General features: G+C 58.1%; 1 protein-coding gene across 12 annotated transcripts in view; it reads right to left on the bottom strand.

Moving 5' to 3' along the window:
* RALGDS (ral guanine nucleotide dissociation stimulator) overlaps window positions 1–18,809 on the bottom strand; it is a 58,942-nt gene that overhangs the window by 15,697 nt on the left and 24,436 nt on the right. For 2 of the 12 annotated variants that reach the window (XM_068915139.1, XM_068915142.1), the window contains exon 1: window positions 11,912–12,186. The exons of 8 other annotated variants lie outside the window; for them this stretch is intronic. In XM_068915139.1, coding sequence (XP_068771240.1) covers window positions 11,912–12,094 — 183 coding nt within the window. In that variant the 5' untranslated portion in view covers window positions 12,095–12,186. Of the gene's footprint in view, window positions 1–11,911; window positions 12,203–18,809 lie in introns of those variants that run through there. 2 more of the 12 variants (XM_068915146.1, XM_068915140.1) reach the window with 2 other exon arrangements.

Genomic DNA, 18,809 nt, shown 5'->3' with positions numbered 1-18,809 from the left:
GATTAAGATGTTCACGATATTCTGTTACCTTTTAGCCGGGGAGCACAAGCTGCCTATGTTACAGATGGGTATAATAAAGCACAGAGTATTTTTGGACCGTAATTCCCAAGGCCCACTGCTGCCCTCTCTTGCAGCAACGCCGGCAGCCGCGAGAGCTGTGGCACATCCCCAGCCTGGGAACCTGCCTCTGCTGGAAACCAAAGTCTGGCTGAAGAAACAAGAACAGGCAGAGCCAAGGCTCAGCGAGATCAGCAGGAGCTTCTCATTTAAGCTCTGTGTTTGCACAAGTTTGATGGGACTTGGTGAAGGCTGGCTGGTAAAGCCGGAAACAGAAAGGAGGGCTCTGGTCCTTAAGATCTCCAAGTCCCTTCTCAAAATCACGCCTTCCTTTCGGCCATCTGAAAGAGGCCTCTCCAGAAACGAAAGAAACCTGCCTCGCGACGGGCTGCGTCCTCCAAGGCTTGCACAAGCCCAGAGCTAACTTTCGTTTCACTGGAGCAAATCCCGAACCCAGGAAACGCACAACAGTAACTTTGTCTTATGGCCTCTTATGTAAACCAAAACGTGAGACATCGTGTAAATGGAAACAGGAAAAAAAGCCACCCCCATCTAGTGAAAGGAAAACAACCTCAGTGAACTGAAGAGAAAGACCACAAAAGCAGAAGCACCCTCTGTCCTGCTCTCCCCAAATAAGCGCACGCAGCACGACACCCTTCCTGACGGGGACTTCCAGGCAGAAACCCCAGCAGCGGCGCGGCGGACGCGGCCCCAGCGCTCAGCCCGGCGGGATCGCCCTCCTGCCCTTCTCGCCCGGCGGCGCTGTCCTCACTCTGAAAAAAGTCTACCGGGACCCCCCAAAGTTGGCAATTAGGCCGCTGAGCATCCCGAGCGGTACGGGAAGGCAAAGGTGGAGCAAACCGATGCCTTCCTAACCCCACTTATGGGTTGGTCTCACGCCGTTTTCCACTCGGGGGGCTCTGAGGCTGCCGAGCCGCTCCGGCCGCCGGGGCCGGCTGCTCCCCGCGCGCAGCGGCAGCGCCGGGAAGTCACACGCGCACACAGACACATTTGCTTTGGTTTTTCGACAGCCTCTGCCTTCCTTCCTGCCTGCCTCGGAGCCATGTCAGAGCGGGACCGATTCCAAGGGCTCATTAAAAAATAACTCCAAAGGGGGAAACAGGAAAAGAACAGAAAAAGGGACAGAAGCTAAACTTAAATTCGCTGTGAAAAAGGGGTGTTTTTGCCAGGCTACCGAGACAGTGGCGACAGCTGAGAGCCTGTTCTCGCCCATCAGCTGCTTGGCTCTGCAGCCAGGATTTCCCGGCAGGCCAAGCTCGGCTCTCGCTCTGCCTCGGGTGGCGGCGAACGGAGAGCGGTACCCGGCGTCCAGCACAACAGGCTCCTCCGCACGCCAGGACGGGACGCGGCACGCCGTGTCTGCCCCTCGCGAGGTTTTAACCCCTCTTTTATCAGCGCCTGGGGCTGCCCTTCGCAGGGCGCTGGCTGAGACAGACTTCGGGTCTGGTCCAGCTCAGGAATTCCCACGCCTCTAACGCGGAGCGGTTGGAGACAACCTCCAACGCGGCCTCCTCCACCCTCACGGCTGGGGAAGGAGAAAGCTGCGGCTCCAGGAGCTGTTACAAAGGAGTCTTGTGACTCGCACGCCGTGAGTCAGTGGCTGCAGTGAGGATTAGGGACTAAGCCTCTTAGCTCCAGAAACCAGACACTGAATTCGCCCCCCATTTGGTTTGGGTTTGCTTCTAAAGAAAGTTAAGAGCCTCATCACACGGAGACGCTTTTTCACTCTTTTCACCCTCTGGAAATCACGAGTCAAAGATTTTCGAAGTGCTTGGTGTCCACTCAGTCCCCACCAACTTTGTAGGGAGACACAAAGGTCAGGTGGGCTCCCTGGGGTAGAGGGAATGACATCGGCAAGCAACAGCACCGGAGACACCAAAGATGACCGATTTACTCCAAATCCTGTGTTCCTACACGCCGGAGTACATACGGCCCATCAGCACCTCTCGAGTTTTGCATCCTAAGTGAAAAAGCAGCCTGAAGCGCTGTCGCTGAGCAGGACATCCCTGAGGCTTCCTGGAAGGGAACGTGCCAGGAAGGGCTCCCTTCGTAGGCCACCCAAGTTTAGAAGAAAACTTGAGTGCAGCAGCTTTTGCTTCCTCTCCAAGTTCATGGAAAAAGGATCCAGCCGACACAGCAGTTCTAGCTCTTGCTCCACATTTCTTGGCTTTGCGTTCGTGATAACTTCAGCGTGCGTTTCTGCAGCGTCCACACTCAGCGCCAACGCCTACACAGAACGAGGCTTGCCTACGAGGGACGCAGCTGGCCCTTGGTTAAAGAGCAATTGCTCCGCTAGAAACTCCTCTACAGCCCAGAGGGTAATTACTGGAAGTGAAACCAGAATGACACGGTTGGTGACAACTGGTATATAAAAAATTAATATATACTGCTCTGTAAATCGAGATCAAGTGGCTCATTGTAAGTCAGCTCAGCTTTCACCAAGACAGAGTAGAAAATCTGCAAGAAACACCACAACTGGGGAAAAAAAACTTTTTTTTTAAAGTATAGTAGCACCTAAGTCACATGTGGTATGACAGCCATATAGTGCACTGCTCAAATGTGAAGGAGACCAGGGTCTGTGCCCCAAAGAGCTTACAGTTCAAGCCTACCCAATTTAGTATTACTCTGTTGATTGCATTCCTGGGGTCCCGTTTCAAGCATGCCATCTCTGCTGCAGCAAGAACTAGACAACGTACTTGGAAAGGGATAGAGCGTGGGCCAGCGTTCAGAGCTGACGTACCTCAAAACCCGCTAGAGATGTTCCCTCTCGAAATTTATGTTATGCTTAACACAGGTTAACCAGCATGTTTCTGACTTTCAGCATAAACAAGCGATGCGGAGATCTGTTTGCTGTTGCACCAGGGCAACGTCTCTCCCTTGCATATACCAGCGCTCGCAAGCTAGTTTGTTTGTTTGTCCCAAAAGTCAAGCCTTTACGTTCTCAGAGACACACAGCCTTGAATAAATAATACCCTACCGCACTCCTCTCTCTGCTTTTAGCTCATGTGTCACACTGGACAAATTAATTTTAAAACGTATCGACAGCGTGCCAGCTTCTTTTGTCAACCATGGCACGCGTGCGATCCCCAAGAACGAAGCGCACGCCGGGCATCACCACGGGCACCGGCGGGAGGAAAGCGTCGGGTCCCACCTGGCTATCGCCTCCGCGGCGCAGGGCTCGGCGCGAGCAAAGCAGAGGCCATCCAGAAACCACGTCTGGCTGCAACCTGGCACCCGCTTACGGCAACCGTAACCCGCCGTTTCAATTTGAGCGTGGTTACTTTCAGCTCAGACGCATCCTTGCTACGGCAAAACGAGCCCTGGTGAAACGAACGTGCCCATCCTTGTGTTTACACTGCCTTACGTTAACTCCAGTTTGCTCCACTGAAGCTAGTGTGGTCTAAGCATTGGCAAAGCTGGGGCATTCACGGGCAGCCCGTCTGCCGGCGAGCCCCGGCCACGCGCTGCCGCCAAACCAGGGGGCTGCAAAGCCTCTATTTCCACCCCTGCACTCGAGGGGTCTGTCTGCCAGGGGCACGGACCTCGCGTATTGAGCCAGGGTGTGCTGAGAGCTCTAATAAATAAATAAATGATCCACGCTGCAATGGCTCCCCAGGACCGAGGAGGAGGATGGCGCCCGACCCCACCACCTCGATGCCGCCACCACGCTCCTTGGGGACGGAGAGGGTGCCACGGCGTCACCCGGGCACCGCGCGCTCCCGTTGTGCCTCTCGGGGTGACCCAGTAAACAGCTGAAGCAGAGAAAATGCCGGACCCATGCAGCGGGGAGGCGGCGAGGGGCTGCGCGCGGGGAGGGATCAATGCAGCCTTTGTTCCCCGGCCGGCCGGGGCCCTCTCCCCCGGCACCGGCCCGCGTGACGGGCGCCGGCGAGCTCTCTGGGCCGCTCGCTGCCACTCCGGGAGGGCCGGGCTCAGCCCAGCTCGTCCCAGCCTCCCCCTGACACCCGCCGCCTCCCAGCTGCAGGTTTCGCGCCATCGCCTTCCCTAGGAAGTGCTTCGGGGAGGCCCACGGGGGAGAGGTTTCCTCCCGGATGGTCTCCCCCCCACCCCTTCCCTTCCCCAGGGAAGGAAGCACTTTTGTTTTGTAATCAGGAAAATCTCACCTTCCTAGTATTACTTAAATAGGTGCCAACAAGGCACTAGGTGCTCCAGAAGCAGGTCAAGAGGCAGGAGTGCACAAGCTAACACCTGGGGGCCTGCAATCAAGACGCTAAATGAACCAAGTTGCTCCGATTTCCACAGCTGAAGCAACGGAGAGCTTAAGTTTAATTGGCACCTTTGGGGAGAAAACAAAACAAAATAGAAAAATATCCAGCTGTGGTTAAGTGCCTGAACATGCACTCCAAGCAGCGAGGTCTGGAGCCCGGCCCGGCCCGCGCTGGGGGGGCCGGATCTGCGCGTCCAGAAGCTGGAGAAAAACTGCGGTCCAGGGTGTCCCGGCAGCGGCGGGTCGGGGACAGTGGGACCGTGGCAGGTGCAGGTCCTGCAATTGGTCCCAGCATCAGCCAAGCGGGGATTTCTAAGCAAGCCCTCCGTCAGAGCAGCCAAAACCCAGGGGCTGGCGGGGAGAGGGCAGGCAGCTGCCCACCGAGCTGCTCCACCTTCCCACCGACCCTCTCCTAGCCCAGACTTCTGGGCTCGGGGTATTTTCTCCCGCTACTTAACAAAGAGATCCCTGCTCGCGAAGGCGTAACGATGCCTGCAGCAATTCACCTGTCCCTGCGTGGGGACCCCAGAGATCGGGACTTCAACGCGGGACAGAGTCACGACGGGCACTTGCAGACCATCGATCCCTCCCCTCGCCAGAGCGCTTTCGTTGCGAGCAAAGCAACACGCGCAGGCCTGCTCCTGCTCTGACGCGTCCGCTCCTGCCACCCCAAAGCCGCTCTCGGGGCCGGCCCGCGAGGCCCCGGGCGAGCGGGCGCTGCGCTCAAGCCGCCCGTCTCCCAGCGCGCCCTCCCGGCCCAGCCGGTTCCTCGAGGCGGGCAGAGGCGCCCGGCGGCCCCCGGCGGCCCCTCGTGTCACGCGGCACAGCCCAGACTGAGACGGGTCGGGCCCCCAACGGCTCCGTCCTCCCGGAGCCGAGCGTGGCGCAGGAACACGCCAAAATCCATGGGAATCAGGGCCGCAGAAGATGCATTTTGTGGGATAATCCCCCCCTCCCCAGGAACGCCGTTGGGAATTGGTGCCGTGTCGGGATGCTGTTAGCAGCAAGCCCGTAGCTCTGCTCTGAGTCACTTGCGGGGGGAGGAGGAGACCCGCCTGGCCAACGCGCGCGGGTGCGACTGGGACTTATCCTGGGAGCACATCGCCTGGAAAGGCAGCGATCGCGGAGACGGTCGCCAGCGACGGCGCCGCCGCCGCCGCGCCGCTCACCGCAGCCGTCAGAGAAGGCATCTGAGCCGGCAGAATTAAAGCTTGACCCAAACATCCATTGCAAAATAAATACAAAAAAAAAAACCCAAAACAAATGCAAACTAGTAACAATCTTTTTGTTTGACACAGGGAGCCAGACCTCACCGACAGCAGGCCGGGGCAGTCCGTTAGACACGCACCTTCGAGCAAAAGCCCCGGGTTTTGGCCTACGCCGACGGCGAGCTCGCGACCCAGCGGAGGGGCCACGCGGCGCCCGCGTGTCCTTCCCCCGTGGCGGGTTCGCCCCAGCCGCCCTCCTGCTCTGCTTTACCCAGCTCGGCTAAACGACGGTCTCGCCAAGTTACCGCCAACTCTACCAGGTTACCCCACACCAAACGCCACACCGAAACAAAACCATGAGCTGAGACGCGAGCCCGGGCGGACTCGCGGCTCTGGCTCCTCCCTGGGGACGCAGCCCCTGCAAGGAGCGGGGGGACGTGGCGCGGCCTTGCTCCGCCACGCGGGAAGAAGTGCCGGTGACACGGGGCAGCGAGCGGCCCGGAGGCCAGGCCTCCACGCGGGCCCTCGGCTCAAAGCCCGGCTTAGCGGGAAGAGGAGCGGGCTCTGAGAGCGACCGACACCTCAGCGCTCCAGATTCAGCTGCCTCCGATGACTTTCCCAGGCAACCTGCGCCGTTCGCAAGTCAAAACAATTTTTTTCTCCCCCCCCTCCCCTCTTCCTCACTCCCCCGTCAGCTCGGGGGAGGCAGCCGGACGCGACGGCGGAGCCGCCCCGGCGCGAGCTGAGGCCTTCTCCCGCCCCGGCGCGTTTCTGCTAACGCATCTCAGCGGGGAAAGCAAACGCGCCGCTCTTGAGCTACGCGCCCCATGCCCGCCGCTCCTGAGCTGTCAGGTAACCGCCCGCCCCCAGCTCTGCTGGCCGTAAACACCTTGCTTCGCCTCGAGAGCGACGCCCGGCCCGGCCGCCACGGGGGCCGCCGGCGCCGGGCGGGTGGGGGGGAGAGCCGCCTCCGGGCGCCGAGACGCCAAAAGGCCCGTCTGCAAACGCGCGGCCGCCGGAGCTGCGCGTCGGCTACCAGCAGGCGGGCTAGTACCGAAAGCCTCGCAGCGGCCCCGCGCAGCTGCCCCTAGGCCGATCCCCTTCCCCCCCCGAGGGAGAAGGGGCACGAGAGCGCCAAAATCTCCCTTCAGACCCCAGTCTCGCACCTCCCTTCCCCTCTTTTCTACGACCGCCTCGAGCTGAACGGGCCAAAGTCGGGAAGTCAGCCCCGCAGCGAACGACGCGCGCGGCGGACCGGCCGCAAACGCCGTCTAGTGGGTCCCATCCTGCGCTACGCACGTTAGCGGCAACGTGCTTCATCAAACAAGTTTCATCTATTAAGGGTTGGGGGGGGGAATGAGCCCTCTCACTCCTCTCTCCCTTCGCACCTCAAATCCTGGCTCCGGGCGCGCGGGCCTTGCAGGTGCCGTGCCGCGGGAGCCACGCGCGGCCTCGGACGCCAAACGCGGGCGCTGGAATTTCCCCCTCCCCGTAGCCTTCCCCCCCACCACCACCAGCCCAAATTGCTGCTAAAACTCCCCCCCTCTGCGCGGCGGCTCAGCCAGCATTGTATCTAAATCCCGTTCCTTAGCAACCACATTTTTTCCCCCCTCTTGCTGGGTCCGTGGGAGATGGAGAAATATTTGAGAACTGAAAACAGCCCTGCGAATATATATTTAAATAAGAGGAACGCAACGGCGTGATAAACAGTCACTCAGCAGCTCGGAAGATAACAGCGCGGGAGAAAGTGTTACAAACGGGATGCTCAGCCTTTAAATGTGGTCTAGAGTGACCTAAATAAGCTCCCTGCTCCTTCAATTACATGGCCCTCAGGGGACGCAGCGACTGGCAATTAGAGAGCTGGAAAGGGTGATGGAGAAGCTGCTGGTGGCAGAGCCCTTTCTGCGTCCGGACCTACGAAGGGGGCCCTGAGAAACAGGCTCTTCTCTGGCCCTCCAGCTCGAATTGCCAGGCGCTCACAGCCAAAGCCCCCCAGCACCAAAACGGCAGCCCTAGGCTAGCGAGACGCTATCCCTGCAGGCGCAGCAACCCTTGCGCTCTTTCTCTAAGAAATCTGAGCTCGTTCCAGCCCCAAACAGCCAGTATTTCTTCCCCTACACCTCCGTGCAACTCAGGAAAGCATGGAAATCCTCTTCAAGCTACACGGACATCAAAGGAGCTGCTGGAAGTCTTGGCAAAGCCAACACTTGGTTTTTCTCCCCTTTCCTTCTCCTGCTGCTCCCTGACCCCGGGACAGCAGCCACTGGCAGCTCACCGCGCTCAGATCTTTAGTTGAGTTTAGTTATAGCAAAAAAAAAAAAAAAAAAAGGCAAACTCCCTTCCGGTAGGACGCAACCTAAATTAGACCCCCGAATCGACTCCGGCTGCATGCCGCAGCCCAGCCACAGACCCTCCCTGGGCCAGGTAGGACCAAAGGGTAGCACCTGCCCAAAGAGCCTGCAGCTCCGACGGAAAGGTCCCAGGAACATGGGTGGGCCCAGCCTACGCACCACCCTGCTCCGAGGCAGATGTGTCTAGCTCCCAGGAGAGGGGCAACCCCGACGTTGCCCTTAGTTGCCCCCCGGCCAGTAGTCTCGCTCAGGCGGCTGAAGAATAAATGCCTGAACTGGGGAGCCCTGAGCACCCTGTGCGCCACCAGAGGACCTCCCTTCTCTCCCATCGCAGGCAGTCCCCAGGGAGAGAAGCTCAAGCGTGTGGGTGGCCTGGGTGGGGCTGTTCCTCTGCCTGTGGATAAACAGAAGATTTCACTTTCCAGGGCTGCCAATCTGGTACTAAATCCTCTAAAACCTCTGCGAGATCCCAGTACCGGAAGGTTTCCCACCCCTATGGAAACACAGCACAGCAATCCCCGAGTAACACGATCCTAACACAAACACATTTAGAAACCTCTCTCCAGCTTCTCTCGAATGATATCAAATAATAATAAAACATCCCTCCCACCCCTGTTATTCCCGTTCTGTAGCAGCCACCAACAATCAGCATCTCAGCCTGCTCACAGCGTCCCGGCCAGGCTCCAAACCTCCTGGAAGGGTGCCAGAAGGTAGATCCCCACCCCAGAAATACCAACAGATGATGTTCATCTTGCGAATTGCAAGGGGCGTATCACGTTGTGCCTCGCAGAGGAGAGCATGCTGAGAGAAAAGGATCTTCCTCCCAGCGCACCATGGGAAGCTGGAAGAAAATGGCTTTTAAGAGATATCTGTGTCCCTCCTTCCGCCTCGTTCCCAGCTATAAAGAATAGGCACTGACCTCCAAAGCATCTGGGCTGAGTAAGTCAAGCTTTCAAGGATGTGTTTAGCAACTGAAAGCCTCTTAATTGTTCAGAAAACAAATCCAGCCAGAATAGCAACAATATAGACTTTTTCAATATGCGTCAACCCTGACCACTTGTCTGGAGGATCAGCAATGCCAGTCTCATCACGGTTTCAGCCTGTGTCATCTGCAGTTGTGTTTACAGATGCTTGTCCAACAAGGACTAGAAGGAGGCCCACCAAATTCATTTTGCGTGTGGCACTAGACGGGAACAATTGACACTTGCCACTGGTTTGAGTTGGATTTGAACCAGAAAGGTCACAGCAAAAGATTTGCAAAGCAGCTCAGTCGATCACTTGAGACAATCGTTTTAGTTTAAACAGTCTATTCATCACAGTTAAAATCATCGTGCGATTACAAAGGGCTTTTGGTGCAAGAACGCTTAGCGACAGGCGGCTGTAAGAGAGCTAGAACAGACACCTCGAGCCGACGCCTTGGAGATGGCATCAGAAACGTTGCTGTGGGATATAGCAATGGTTGCGCTACAGACACCAGCAGGCGTTCAGCTGAGGAGACGAGGACAACGAGTTACGTATTCCCCATAACCCGATGGGCAGCTTTCCAGGGATCCTCCGATCCCTGTGGGACCAGGCTGTCAACCACATAAGTTGGCACAGGTCCACCAAAAACAGCTCTGTCCCAAAGGACAAGCTCAAGCCAGGAGGCACAACCGCCTTTAGCCCAGTCCTCCCTTTGGAAACAGATGTTGGTGAACACACTAGCGACCAAATCCTAGCAAGGACGAGGCAGCCGCAGCCTTGTGCTGCGTTGGCAGGAGGCGGCAGCCCCCAGGCTCTCACCTCAGGTCTGGAGTTAGCGCTCCGGGGTGCTTAGAGCAAGGCTGTGAGCGGAGGTTAGGAAAACACTGACAGGCTGTGGGGGTTTTCTTATTCAAATAATCAGCCTTCTTCTCCCAGGGTAAATCTTGCAGAGTAACTTTACCCCGGGATTACAACCACGTGAGGCTGGTGCCAGGGAAGGTGTCACAACAACACGGTCCCTCTTATTTTTTCCTTTCAGTGGGCCTTTCCCCAGTTGCGCTTTGTAATGACAGCGAGCAAAACGAACGCCGGCATGGCCTAATGAGCAACGTGGAGGTCCTCATATGGGAGCATGCCAGAGGTCAGCGGCTTTTGGAGCATCTCAGCGCTGTTCGGTAGTGAGTCGGTCACCACAGTCCCCTTTGGGAGGTGCCTTTTGTGAACAGATGGCAGAGAAAGGAGTAACCTGTCTGCAGACGTAGAGATATTCCGCGTAGGGAGGAGAATACAGGCAATCTGATGCCTGGGCTGTGCTCTGACCATTAAGCAACACGCTTCTACGCGCAACCAAAGGAAGGCAGGGTGCTACAGCACAGAGAAGAAATCTGGGCAAGGAGGACTGCAGAGGAGGTCTGCAGGGCAGACCCCGTGCTCCACCAGGTCCTCAGACAAGCAGGGGCTTGCTTGGTGCCAACTGGGGGGAATGCAAAGCCGCTTTCTCCCTGGTCTGGAGGCCTGTAACTTTGCCTTTGCAGCCCCCCACCTCCCGAGATGCAGCCAAACCCACTCCTGAACTCAAGGGCCTCCTCCGACCAGGGTGCAAAGAGGCTTGTGCATGCTCAGCAGCCCTTTTCCCTGGGTCGAGGAGTGCAGCAAGCTGAATCACCCCCTCTTTTCCTCTCTCCTCCCCATTTCTCCTGCTCTCCTTGCCAAAAGCGCGGCCCAGGCAGCCTCCCGGAGCGCTGAGGGATGGAGAGGCTGGACTTCCTGCCAGACATAACAAGAACCAGATGATGTACTCCAAACAATGTCAGTACACCCACCCCCAGGAGAGAGAAGCAGGGGGAGACGAGGGGGGAAAAATAAGCTGGATGGCGCTTTCATGAACTCTCTGCAGAGCTGATGAGCCCCTGCCACCACCAGCCAGCAGAGCCAGAGGTGAACCGGTACTGCCGCAGCCTGAGATAATTCCTTCCTGTCCATGGCTGACCAAGACTTTCCACCATAGGTAACAGGGTAGATCATTTAGCACCAGGAGAAAGAGCCATCACCCATGTAAATGCTGGCTTCCCTCCCCGGATATCTGTGCAGTAACTCAAAAGGTTTTAGTGGTGACTCCCCCCCCTCCCTCCAGCAAGAAGTATCCAGAGTGGAGAAGCACATCTGCAGCTGGCTCTAAATCCCAACAAAACCAGGCTCGCTGCCCCGTGCTGCTGTTAACCCCTGCGACGCTGCCCGGCTGTGCAGCGAAGCTCGCAGGGCTCCAGTGTTGCCCTGAAAGGCACCACCTCCGAATGCCAAAACCTTCCTCCAGCTGAGCGTCTCCTAACGTGCTGTTTGCTCAGAATTGATGACATTCTTGGCAGGCCGAGGATGATCATCTATTGCTAGGAAAAAAACCCACAGCTCTGACTCAGAGTATTCTGGTGCCCGTGTCCCCTTCTCCGCTCGTAATTGCCAACAACCAACTGCTCTGTTTGAGACCCCCAAGAGGCCAGTCCGGCACTGACCCACCCAGGGTCGAATCCAGAGGAGCACAGACATTTTGCATCCTCCAGCAGAGTCCTACTGGTGCCCACAACCTTCCTAGAGGACGATTATGTGGCTTCTTTGGACAAGCCTTTTGCCTTTACAAGCAACCGGGATCTGAGCTGACTCCCACCTCGAGCAGCAAGCCATAAAAATATTAAAAGCTTAAGCTTTAATTAAAAAATAAAATAAAATATTAAAATAAAAGACCTTGATTTTAGCAACCTGCCCCTCTCCCCCTGTTCATCTCCAGGGAGAGCGCCCAGTTCGGCAGCCTGCCTGCCAGTTAATGGCACAGCCACACGCAGCAAAAAGACCCAGCAGGGGCACGTATTTATTCAGCAAATAAAACAAAACAACAACACGTGTACCAGGCTACCACAGCCACCCCCTTCCCTAACTCCGGGCTGGTTTTGGCCAAGCTGCCAGCGAGGCAGAGCCCCCAAACTAGACGGGGACGCGTGCCGGCGGCCGCTCCGGGCACCCACCCTCCAGCGGGCTGAGCCCCCCCCCTCCCCGAACTCATCGCAGCAGTGAGCCCCCATCGCGCTCACCTCCAGCGGGGGCAGGTCGGGGTCCAGCTGCGTGAAGCTGTGCAGCACCACGGGGCTGCGCTCGCCGGCCACCTCCAGCCTCACGCCGCCCCAGAGGCTCCGCGCCCGCCGGCAGCCCTCGAACATCTTCTCGGGGGCGGGCGCCGCGGCATGGTGCGGCGCGGCCCGGCGGCGGCTCACCATGGGCAGCGCCGCCGCATCCCCGCCGCCGCCCAGCAGCCCTGATGTCCCCGCGGGGCCGCCACGGAGCCGCCGAGGGCTGCAAAACCCGGCAGCGGATCGCCGCCCTCCGCCCCCGCCCCCGCCCGGCCCGGCCCCCTCGGCCGCGGCGCTGCCGTCGGGGGCCCCCCCGCGGCCGCACCGAGGGCAGCTGCCCCGGCGACAGCACGAGCTGCCAAACGCTCCTGGAAGACGAGCTCTACGCGAGCTTGGGACTTGCACAGCGCCTCGCCCGGCCGCTCACCGAGGCTCCCCCCCCCCCCCCAAAAAAAAAAAAAGTATTAAATGCAAGTGTATGAATATTAACAGCACATGTGCAAGGCTGGACAGACAGCTTCCACCGAGTCACCCGAGCTGAGCCCCCAGCGGTGCCGGGCGGGTTCACGGCCCCGCACAGCCCCCGGCCGGCCACAGCTGCGGCCCCCGGGGCGGAGAGGAGGGGACGCGCCGGGCTGAGGCAGCGCCAGCGCCGGCAGCAGGCTCTGACCCCTTCCCCGACGGGCCGCAGCAGCGGGGAGGCGAGGTCTCGGAGCACCTGCGAACGGCGCAGCGGGCACGCCGGAGAAGAGACGCGGCCAGGGCGACAGCGGGGTGGCGGATCCTAATTTAAAGAGGCTCTGAGCCTCCAAGCAGATGCCGAAACCACGTAGCGTAACTTTGAGGCAAAGAGAAACAGGCAAAACTGGTGGTCGTTCATCGCTCCTCCAGGCCGAGCGCAGCACGCTCTCGCCCTCCCCAGCTTTTCGCCTTCCCTCCCTCCTCGCACGCCCCGACAAACCGTCGCACAGGGGCCAGGCAGTCGCTGCCGACACCACCAGAAACCAGGCTTTTACGCCGCAGCTCTCCCCCCAGCTGAAATAACAGCACGCTGCCGGGGCCCTCCAGCCCCGCAGCTCTGCTCGCTACGAGAGCGCGGCGCCGGGCTGCTACGCCCGTCCAGCTCCGGCAGGGCACGGCGCCTGCAGCTCCCGCCCGGGCAGGAAAGGATTAACAAAGCCGTGACGAATGCAACAGTCTAAACTTGACCATCTACCAGGCCAGGAGGATGAACGAGGACATTGTGGGCTGTTGTCCCCACTTGTCTGGGCAGCAAAGGGACACGGGGACTTCCACCGACCCAGCCTGCACCCAGGGCCTTGCGCTGCCCCAGGCAGCTCCCGTGGGGACCAGGGATATTCCCTCCAGAACATCCCAAGGGATAATCTCTTGGAGGTGATGCTGGCCCCAGCTCACCACGCAGCGCTGCTCAAAGCGCTCGAGCCTGCCGCGCTGACAGCTGCCGGACGGAGATGACGACACTCCGCACCGAGGCGCCCTTAGGCTCATTTACTCCTTCTGTGGAAACCACGTAATAGTGCAAGACGCGCTTTAAAACGAGTCCGGCCGCGTGCCTCATGTAATCCAGTAATGCAGAAATCAGAGCCGCCGCCTGATTTCTAGAGGAAATCGGCATTGCCTCTCCGGACTGCGAGGTCTTTGGGACAGGGGCTGCTTTTCGTCTGTGTTTAGCACCCCGGGCAATGAAATTATGGCCCACAACTGGAATTGCTTGGCACGACCACAGCCCGCATAATATAGAAAAGCACTAATTGCTTTCAGTTGGCAAAACCCTAAAAAACCCCTCTAGTTTTGTTTGACCTCTCTCCTGAAAGAGGCAGCTCTATTTGATGGGTAATTTTCACTGGTCCCTTGGTTGACCACTAAAGACTGTTTCAGGGCAGAAACACTTCTGATAATGGATAATAAATAATATAAAGCAGGAAGCCAACTGCAAGGGTTTAAAAATAGCCAGCCAGTTTCCTTTCTCCTCTCCTGGGAACCTTCTGGGTCCGAAAAGCAAAACACTCAAAGCGGGGTCAGGAGCCCACGTTCAGGATGTTTGCTCAGCGTAGCTAACCCCAAACACTCAACAATCATGGGCCTCTTGAAAATCATGAGATTCAAAACAAATAACTCTTGAGGGCTTATTTACCTCAAAGCCTAGGGCTGAAAGGGAACGCTCAGATCACGTTTTCCTCTACAACGAGAAAGGTCTAGAAAATATCTGAAAAATGCAATTACTTTATATGCACACGACTCCAGGAGCAGGAGCTTTATGAAAACCATTAACGACTGTAGGACTTATTAAAATAAAGTATCATTTTTGACTTGGCAACTCAGAAGAAACTTTTCACAACACACTGAGCATTTTGCATTGACGTCAGCTGCAAACGTCCCATTGACTTTACCGGGCGCAGAAATAAAGCCCAGCGCAGGAACTGAGTGCTGCGGGAAATCCCTTACATTGTTTCTTTCCATCACTTTGCAATCAGCGCTGGGCTGAATAAACACAAACCCACACAGCCAACACCAAGAGCACCTCGAAATCACAGATCCGCACACCTCTGCCGTAGGCTCCTGGCCACAGGCTTGGCCGCCTGGTAAATAAGGCAGAAGGGCCAACAAAGAGCGGCTTTTGCAAACTCTGAACCAGTTCCCTGATTTAGCTCAGTCCTTTTGGACCAGCACCAAGGCGTTCAGGCCGTAACTTCTGTGCTAGCAGGTCTTTGGCGCAGTCCCCCGTCATCTCCCTGGCACGAAGAGTCTCATGCACGCAGCCTTTGAACGGCCTCCCATCAGGGATGCTCTCCCGGCCTCGCAGCGACTGTCCTCCTTTGCGTTCATCTCAGCGCTCTACTTCTGAGAAGGGCTTTCCAGTGTGTTTCCTATAGGACAAACCTTGCGGTGACCCACTTCCCATTGCTCATGCTCATGCTTTGTTTTCCACGGGGACATCGGCTTCGTGAGCGAGGCTGCCCACCCCAGCCAAGAACGGCTCAGAAACGTTTTCCCAGAGATTGCTACCTCCGGCGGCATGGGCCCACGGCGCCGTACAAATACCACGAGTTTTCCTGCGACTGCCTTGAGGTCACGCACCGGCACCACGTCATAAAACCCCTGTTTTGAGTCTTAAGTGAACCAAGAGCAGGAGAGACGCCAGAGCAGAGGATTGAGGAGGCCTGAAATCAGCCCTATAGGCAGGAGGCAAGAGACGCCCCTGCTCCCGTGGCCGAGCCTTGCTCCAGTACTACCAGCTCCCGGGGTTGACAAGCAAAGCGGGACCTGAATCACTGGTCTCCAATGGAAACTGGTGTGTTTTAAGCAGGAGTCACAACCTTATCGGGCCTCTGCTCCAGCTCTGGCACCAAGGCACGAGGCAGGCTGAGGAAATCACCGCAGCGCTCGGTGTCAGGCCGCTCGTTTTAAGGTGGAGGTGATGATGCTTCTTTGCATTGCAGGGGGCCGAGGAAGCCCTTTTCGCTGCTGTTTGTAAGGCTCTTTGGAGGAGAAGCGCTACTGAGCGAAAAGAACTACTGACTGCTGGCCAGGCTGCTCATTGCTGCTTGCATTGAGTCCTAAATCGAAACTTTTTTGGATGTTCAGCCTTTGATGTGAAGGACTTCCATTTCCTCTGCCCCTGTCTTTCCAAGGCCCAGGCTCAGCAACCAGCACTACCTCTTCTATTTCAGGACCAGGGAAAAAACTCGGAGCTCGTCTACAAAGGGAAAGCGATGTCCCTGCTCTGGTTAGCACAATCTGTATATAGACATTAGATGAGAGCAGTTGCTGCCAAAATTTGGGGACCAGCAATCAGTGCCAGCCCTGAGAGTCTCTCGCAGACCCGATCCTCACCTGAGAGCACAATCAGTGTCACCGTTTAACAAGATTTTAGGGGCCAGCCAGAGGCCACTCGCTGTGGCTTACCGCAAGCTGGATTTGCGGAAACTCTTAGCCTGGTTTTGCAGATCCAGGGCAGTCGCATCGTCCAGCTCTGCCTCCAGGTTTTGGGTGTTTCTCAGGGCCGTTTGTCCGGCCGCGGGGAGCACTATGAACTCTTTGTGCTGACGGTCAGCCTGGCTCAGACCCTCTCGCACTTGGTGCCCTTTCCGCCGAGGCGCACCCGCTCCCCAGCTGCAACACCGCTCTCCTCCGCGCAGCCCCCCGCCGGCAGCTCCGGATTAAGCGCTGCGTTAATTCGGGAACGCCGCTGTGCTCCGGCCTCTCCGAGGCACGCCAACCTCCTGGCGCAGGCGGGCGAGCCCCTAATTACTGCCAGCGCCTAACGAAGCAAATCCCCGGGCAAGTAGGATCTCAACCCCACTACGCGGCTACTCTGCGTTTCATTTCCTGTAGCCCCCGCGCACAGCTGGGCTACAGCAGCTCCCGCCGAGACGGCGGGCTCCCGAGGCTCGGCCGCGGCGATGCCGTTACGCCACGAGCCTCGAAGGCTACGCCGCTCACAAGAACCTTTCCACTCTGCTCCGGTGCTTCTGCCACCCGCTCTGCCAGGGTATTTGAGCATCCTCCATTCGAGCGGCAAGCAACAACGCAAACCTTTGTCTGCCAAACTTGCTGACCTCTAAAAACACAGCAGAGCAAGGCCAACCCGGGGAAAAAAACAAAACTCAAGCCAGCTTTCAGGAAACAGCTGACCACAGTGTACTTTCTGCGGGCGTTTCTGGGGAAAGGCGCGTTGCCTCCTTCGCAGCAAACAGCAGCACAGCAAAGAGCAGATTGCTCTGAGCGAACAGAAATCACTGCGAAAACCAAGAGGCAAAACGCAGCTAACATTGAAACACGTCCGGAAAGCCAGAGGTAAAAAGTGCCAAGAGACCTCGGGGGGACACGGCAGAGCGAGACCGTTCGCCCCCGGCTCGCTGCTTCCAGAGGGCGGCCGAAGACCCAGCCAGTTTTACTGTGCCTCATCCCCATAGCGAAGGGGAGTCCCAGTTTCAGCTTCTCCCGCCTCCCGGCGGGCCCTGCGCGCCCCAGACCCCGACGTTCTCCTTTTGCACGTGCTGCAGGACTGCGGTTTCAGCCGAGCCCCAGAGTCCAGCGGGCAGCAGGGCTGCCGAAGGCCGGCGCGCCGCAGCCCCGGCCGACCTCCTCTGGTAAAGGCTGCTCTGACTTCTTGAGCCGGTGGTCTTTAAAGGCCACTTTTATCTCACCATCACCTTTCTGCCAGACTGTTTCAGTCAGCTCTTTTAGCAAGTACCACCTAAGGTGGTACCGTAACCAAAAGAAAAAAAACAGGAAAAACACTTTTCTCCGTTGCTTAGCAATCCGCCCGTGGCCAGTTTAGTTCGCCCAGGTGCTCAGAGAGTTACTGCGCTTCGTTTCCATTCTTGTGCGTAAAGGTCTTTGCATAATAACCGGGAAAAGAAAAACTGCTGGTAAAAAAAGACGAGAAAGGTTATGAAGCCACCAAAATGGGCAAGGAAAGAAGGAAACGGGTGCAGCCCCTAAAGACACAGTAAACTTCTTTCTGAAATCAAAACTGCTCTTCTCATCTATCGTGACGATAAGTCGACCCAGCGAGGTTTCGGCGTTTGCTCGGTGTATATCAGGAAGGCAGCTCTGCTGAACGCTGGTGCTCTGCCGGCTCCGGAGGGCGGCAGCGGAGCACCGCAGCCCCTCGCAGGGCACGACGCAGCCCCAGGGGCTGCAGCCGCCTTCCCGCGGCGGCCCGAGCCCCTCCGCCCCTCGTCAGCGGCCGGAGGCTACGGACACGCGCGAAACGGAGCTGATCTGCCTTCGAGCTGCGTCGCTCCCCAGAAGCGACTCGACCCATAAAGGAATTTCCCGGGCTTAACTTGCTCCCCTCTCTTCAGCCTTCAGAGCGAGGCGCGCGCTGGCTTTTCTGCGCGCGTGGCTGTTTCTCCCTGCTGCGCCTTCCTGTCGCCCTGCTGGGGCTCGGCCAGGAGCAACAGCTGAGGGCAGAGCGCTGCTCTCTTACATAAGCAAAACCTGCACAGCAGCGCCCGGCCGGCGAGCGCCTACGAAGCGCTGAGCAGCGTCGCCCGCCGTCGGGGCTGCAGGCTGCTCCGCGTAGGCCCGAGAGGTCCCGTCCCGCACCAGGCGCCCTCCAGCCCGTCCACCCCAGATCAAAGCACCCAGACGAGAGCAACCACTGCCCGCGGCGAGGCTGGACAGAAAGAAAAAAGCCAGAGCAAGGCTCTGGCTCTGCTCACCTTTCAGAAATACATTCAAGGGCACGGAGTACGTTTTTCCAGCAACAGCAACCAGCCAAAACGACGCATTTAGCTGAATTGCGTAAAAGGAGAATCTCCAAAACAAGAGGCTCTGGCTAGCCATCAACAGAAAAATCCCACGGGAGAACGAAGAAACACCGCCGAGCAGGGCGCCTCTCCTCGCCGCCACCTCCTGCCCTGACGCGTCCCCTAGCCCCGCTGACGAAGGCGGGATATGCCCCAAGGCGGAGGACGGTTCGATCCTGCACCCGGCCCCGGTAACCCCTCAGGCTCCCAGCGGTTCCCGCCAGCGCGTCGGGCGCCACCAGTTACCTGCCCAGCGCTCGGGCTGCAGCTCCCCCTGCTCTGCCCCCCCGCCCGGGGACGGCCACGCAGCTTCGCACCCGAGTGACTACCGCGAACGGCGGAAAGGCCGTCGCCGCACGCTCCGACACAACTCCCTGAGCCCCATCAGCACCGTGCGTTTTCCTGCCGCCGGATTGACGCCTCTGAACCGCACGTGGAGGCGGGAACGGGACCACGGGGCGGCTGGCAAGCGCGGGAGGAAAGCCCTGCCGCAGCGCAAGCCGGGTGAAGCGGACAGCGGGATTGATACGTTGCACAAGACTAAACCACAGCCAAAGCCCAGTTTAAGTGTGCAACCCACA

The sequence above is a fragment of the Struthio camelus genome, chromosome 20 (assembly GCF_040807025.1).
Source record: "Struthio camelus isolate bStrCam1 chromosome 20, bStrCam1.hap1, whole genome shotgun sequence".
NCBI classification, from domain to species: Eukaryota; Metazoa; Chordata; class Aves; order Struthioniformes; family Struthionidae; genus Struthio; species Struthio camelus.
Note: the sequence above shows the minus strand (reverse complement) of the source record. Positions and strands in the feature narration are given on the sequence as shown.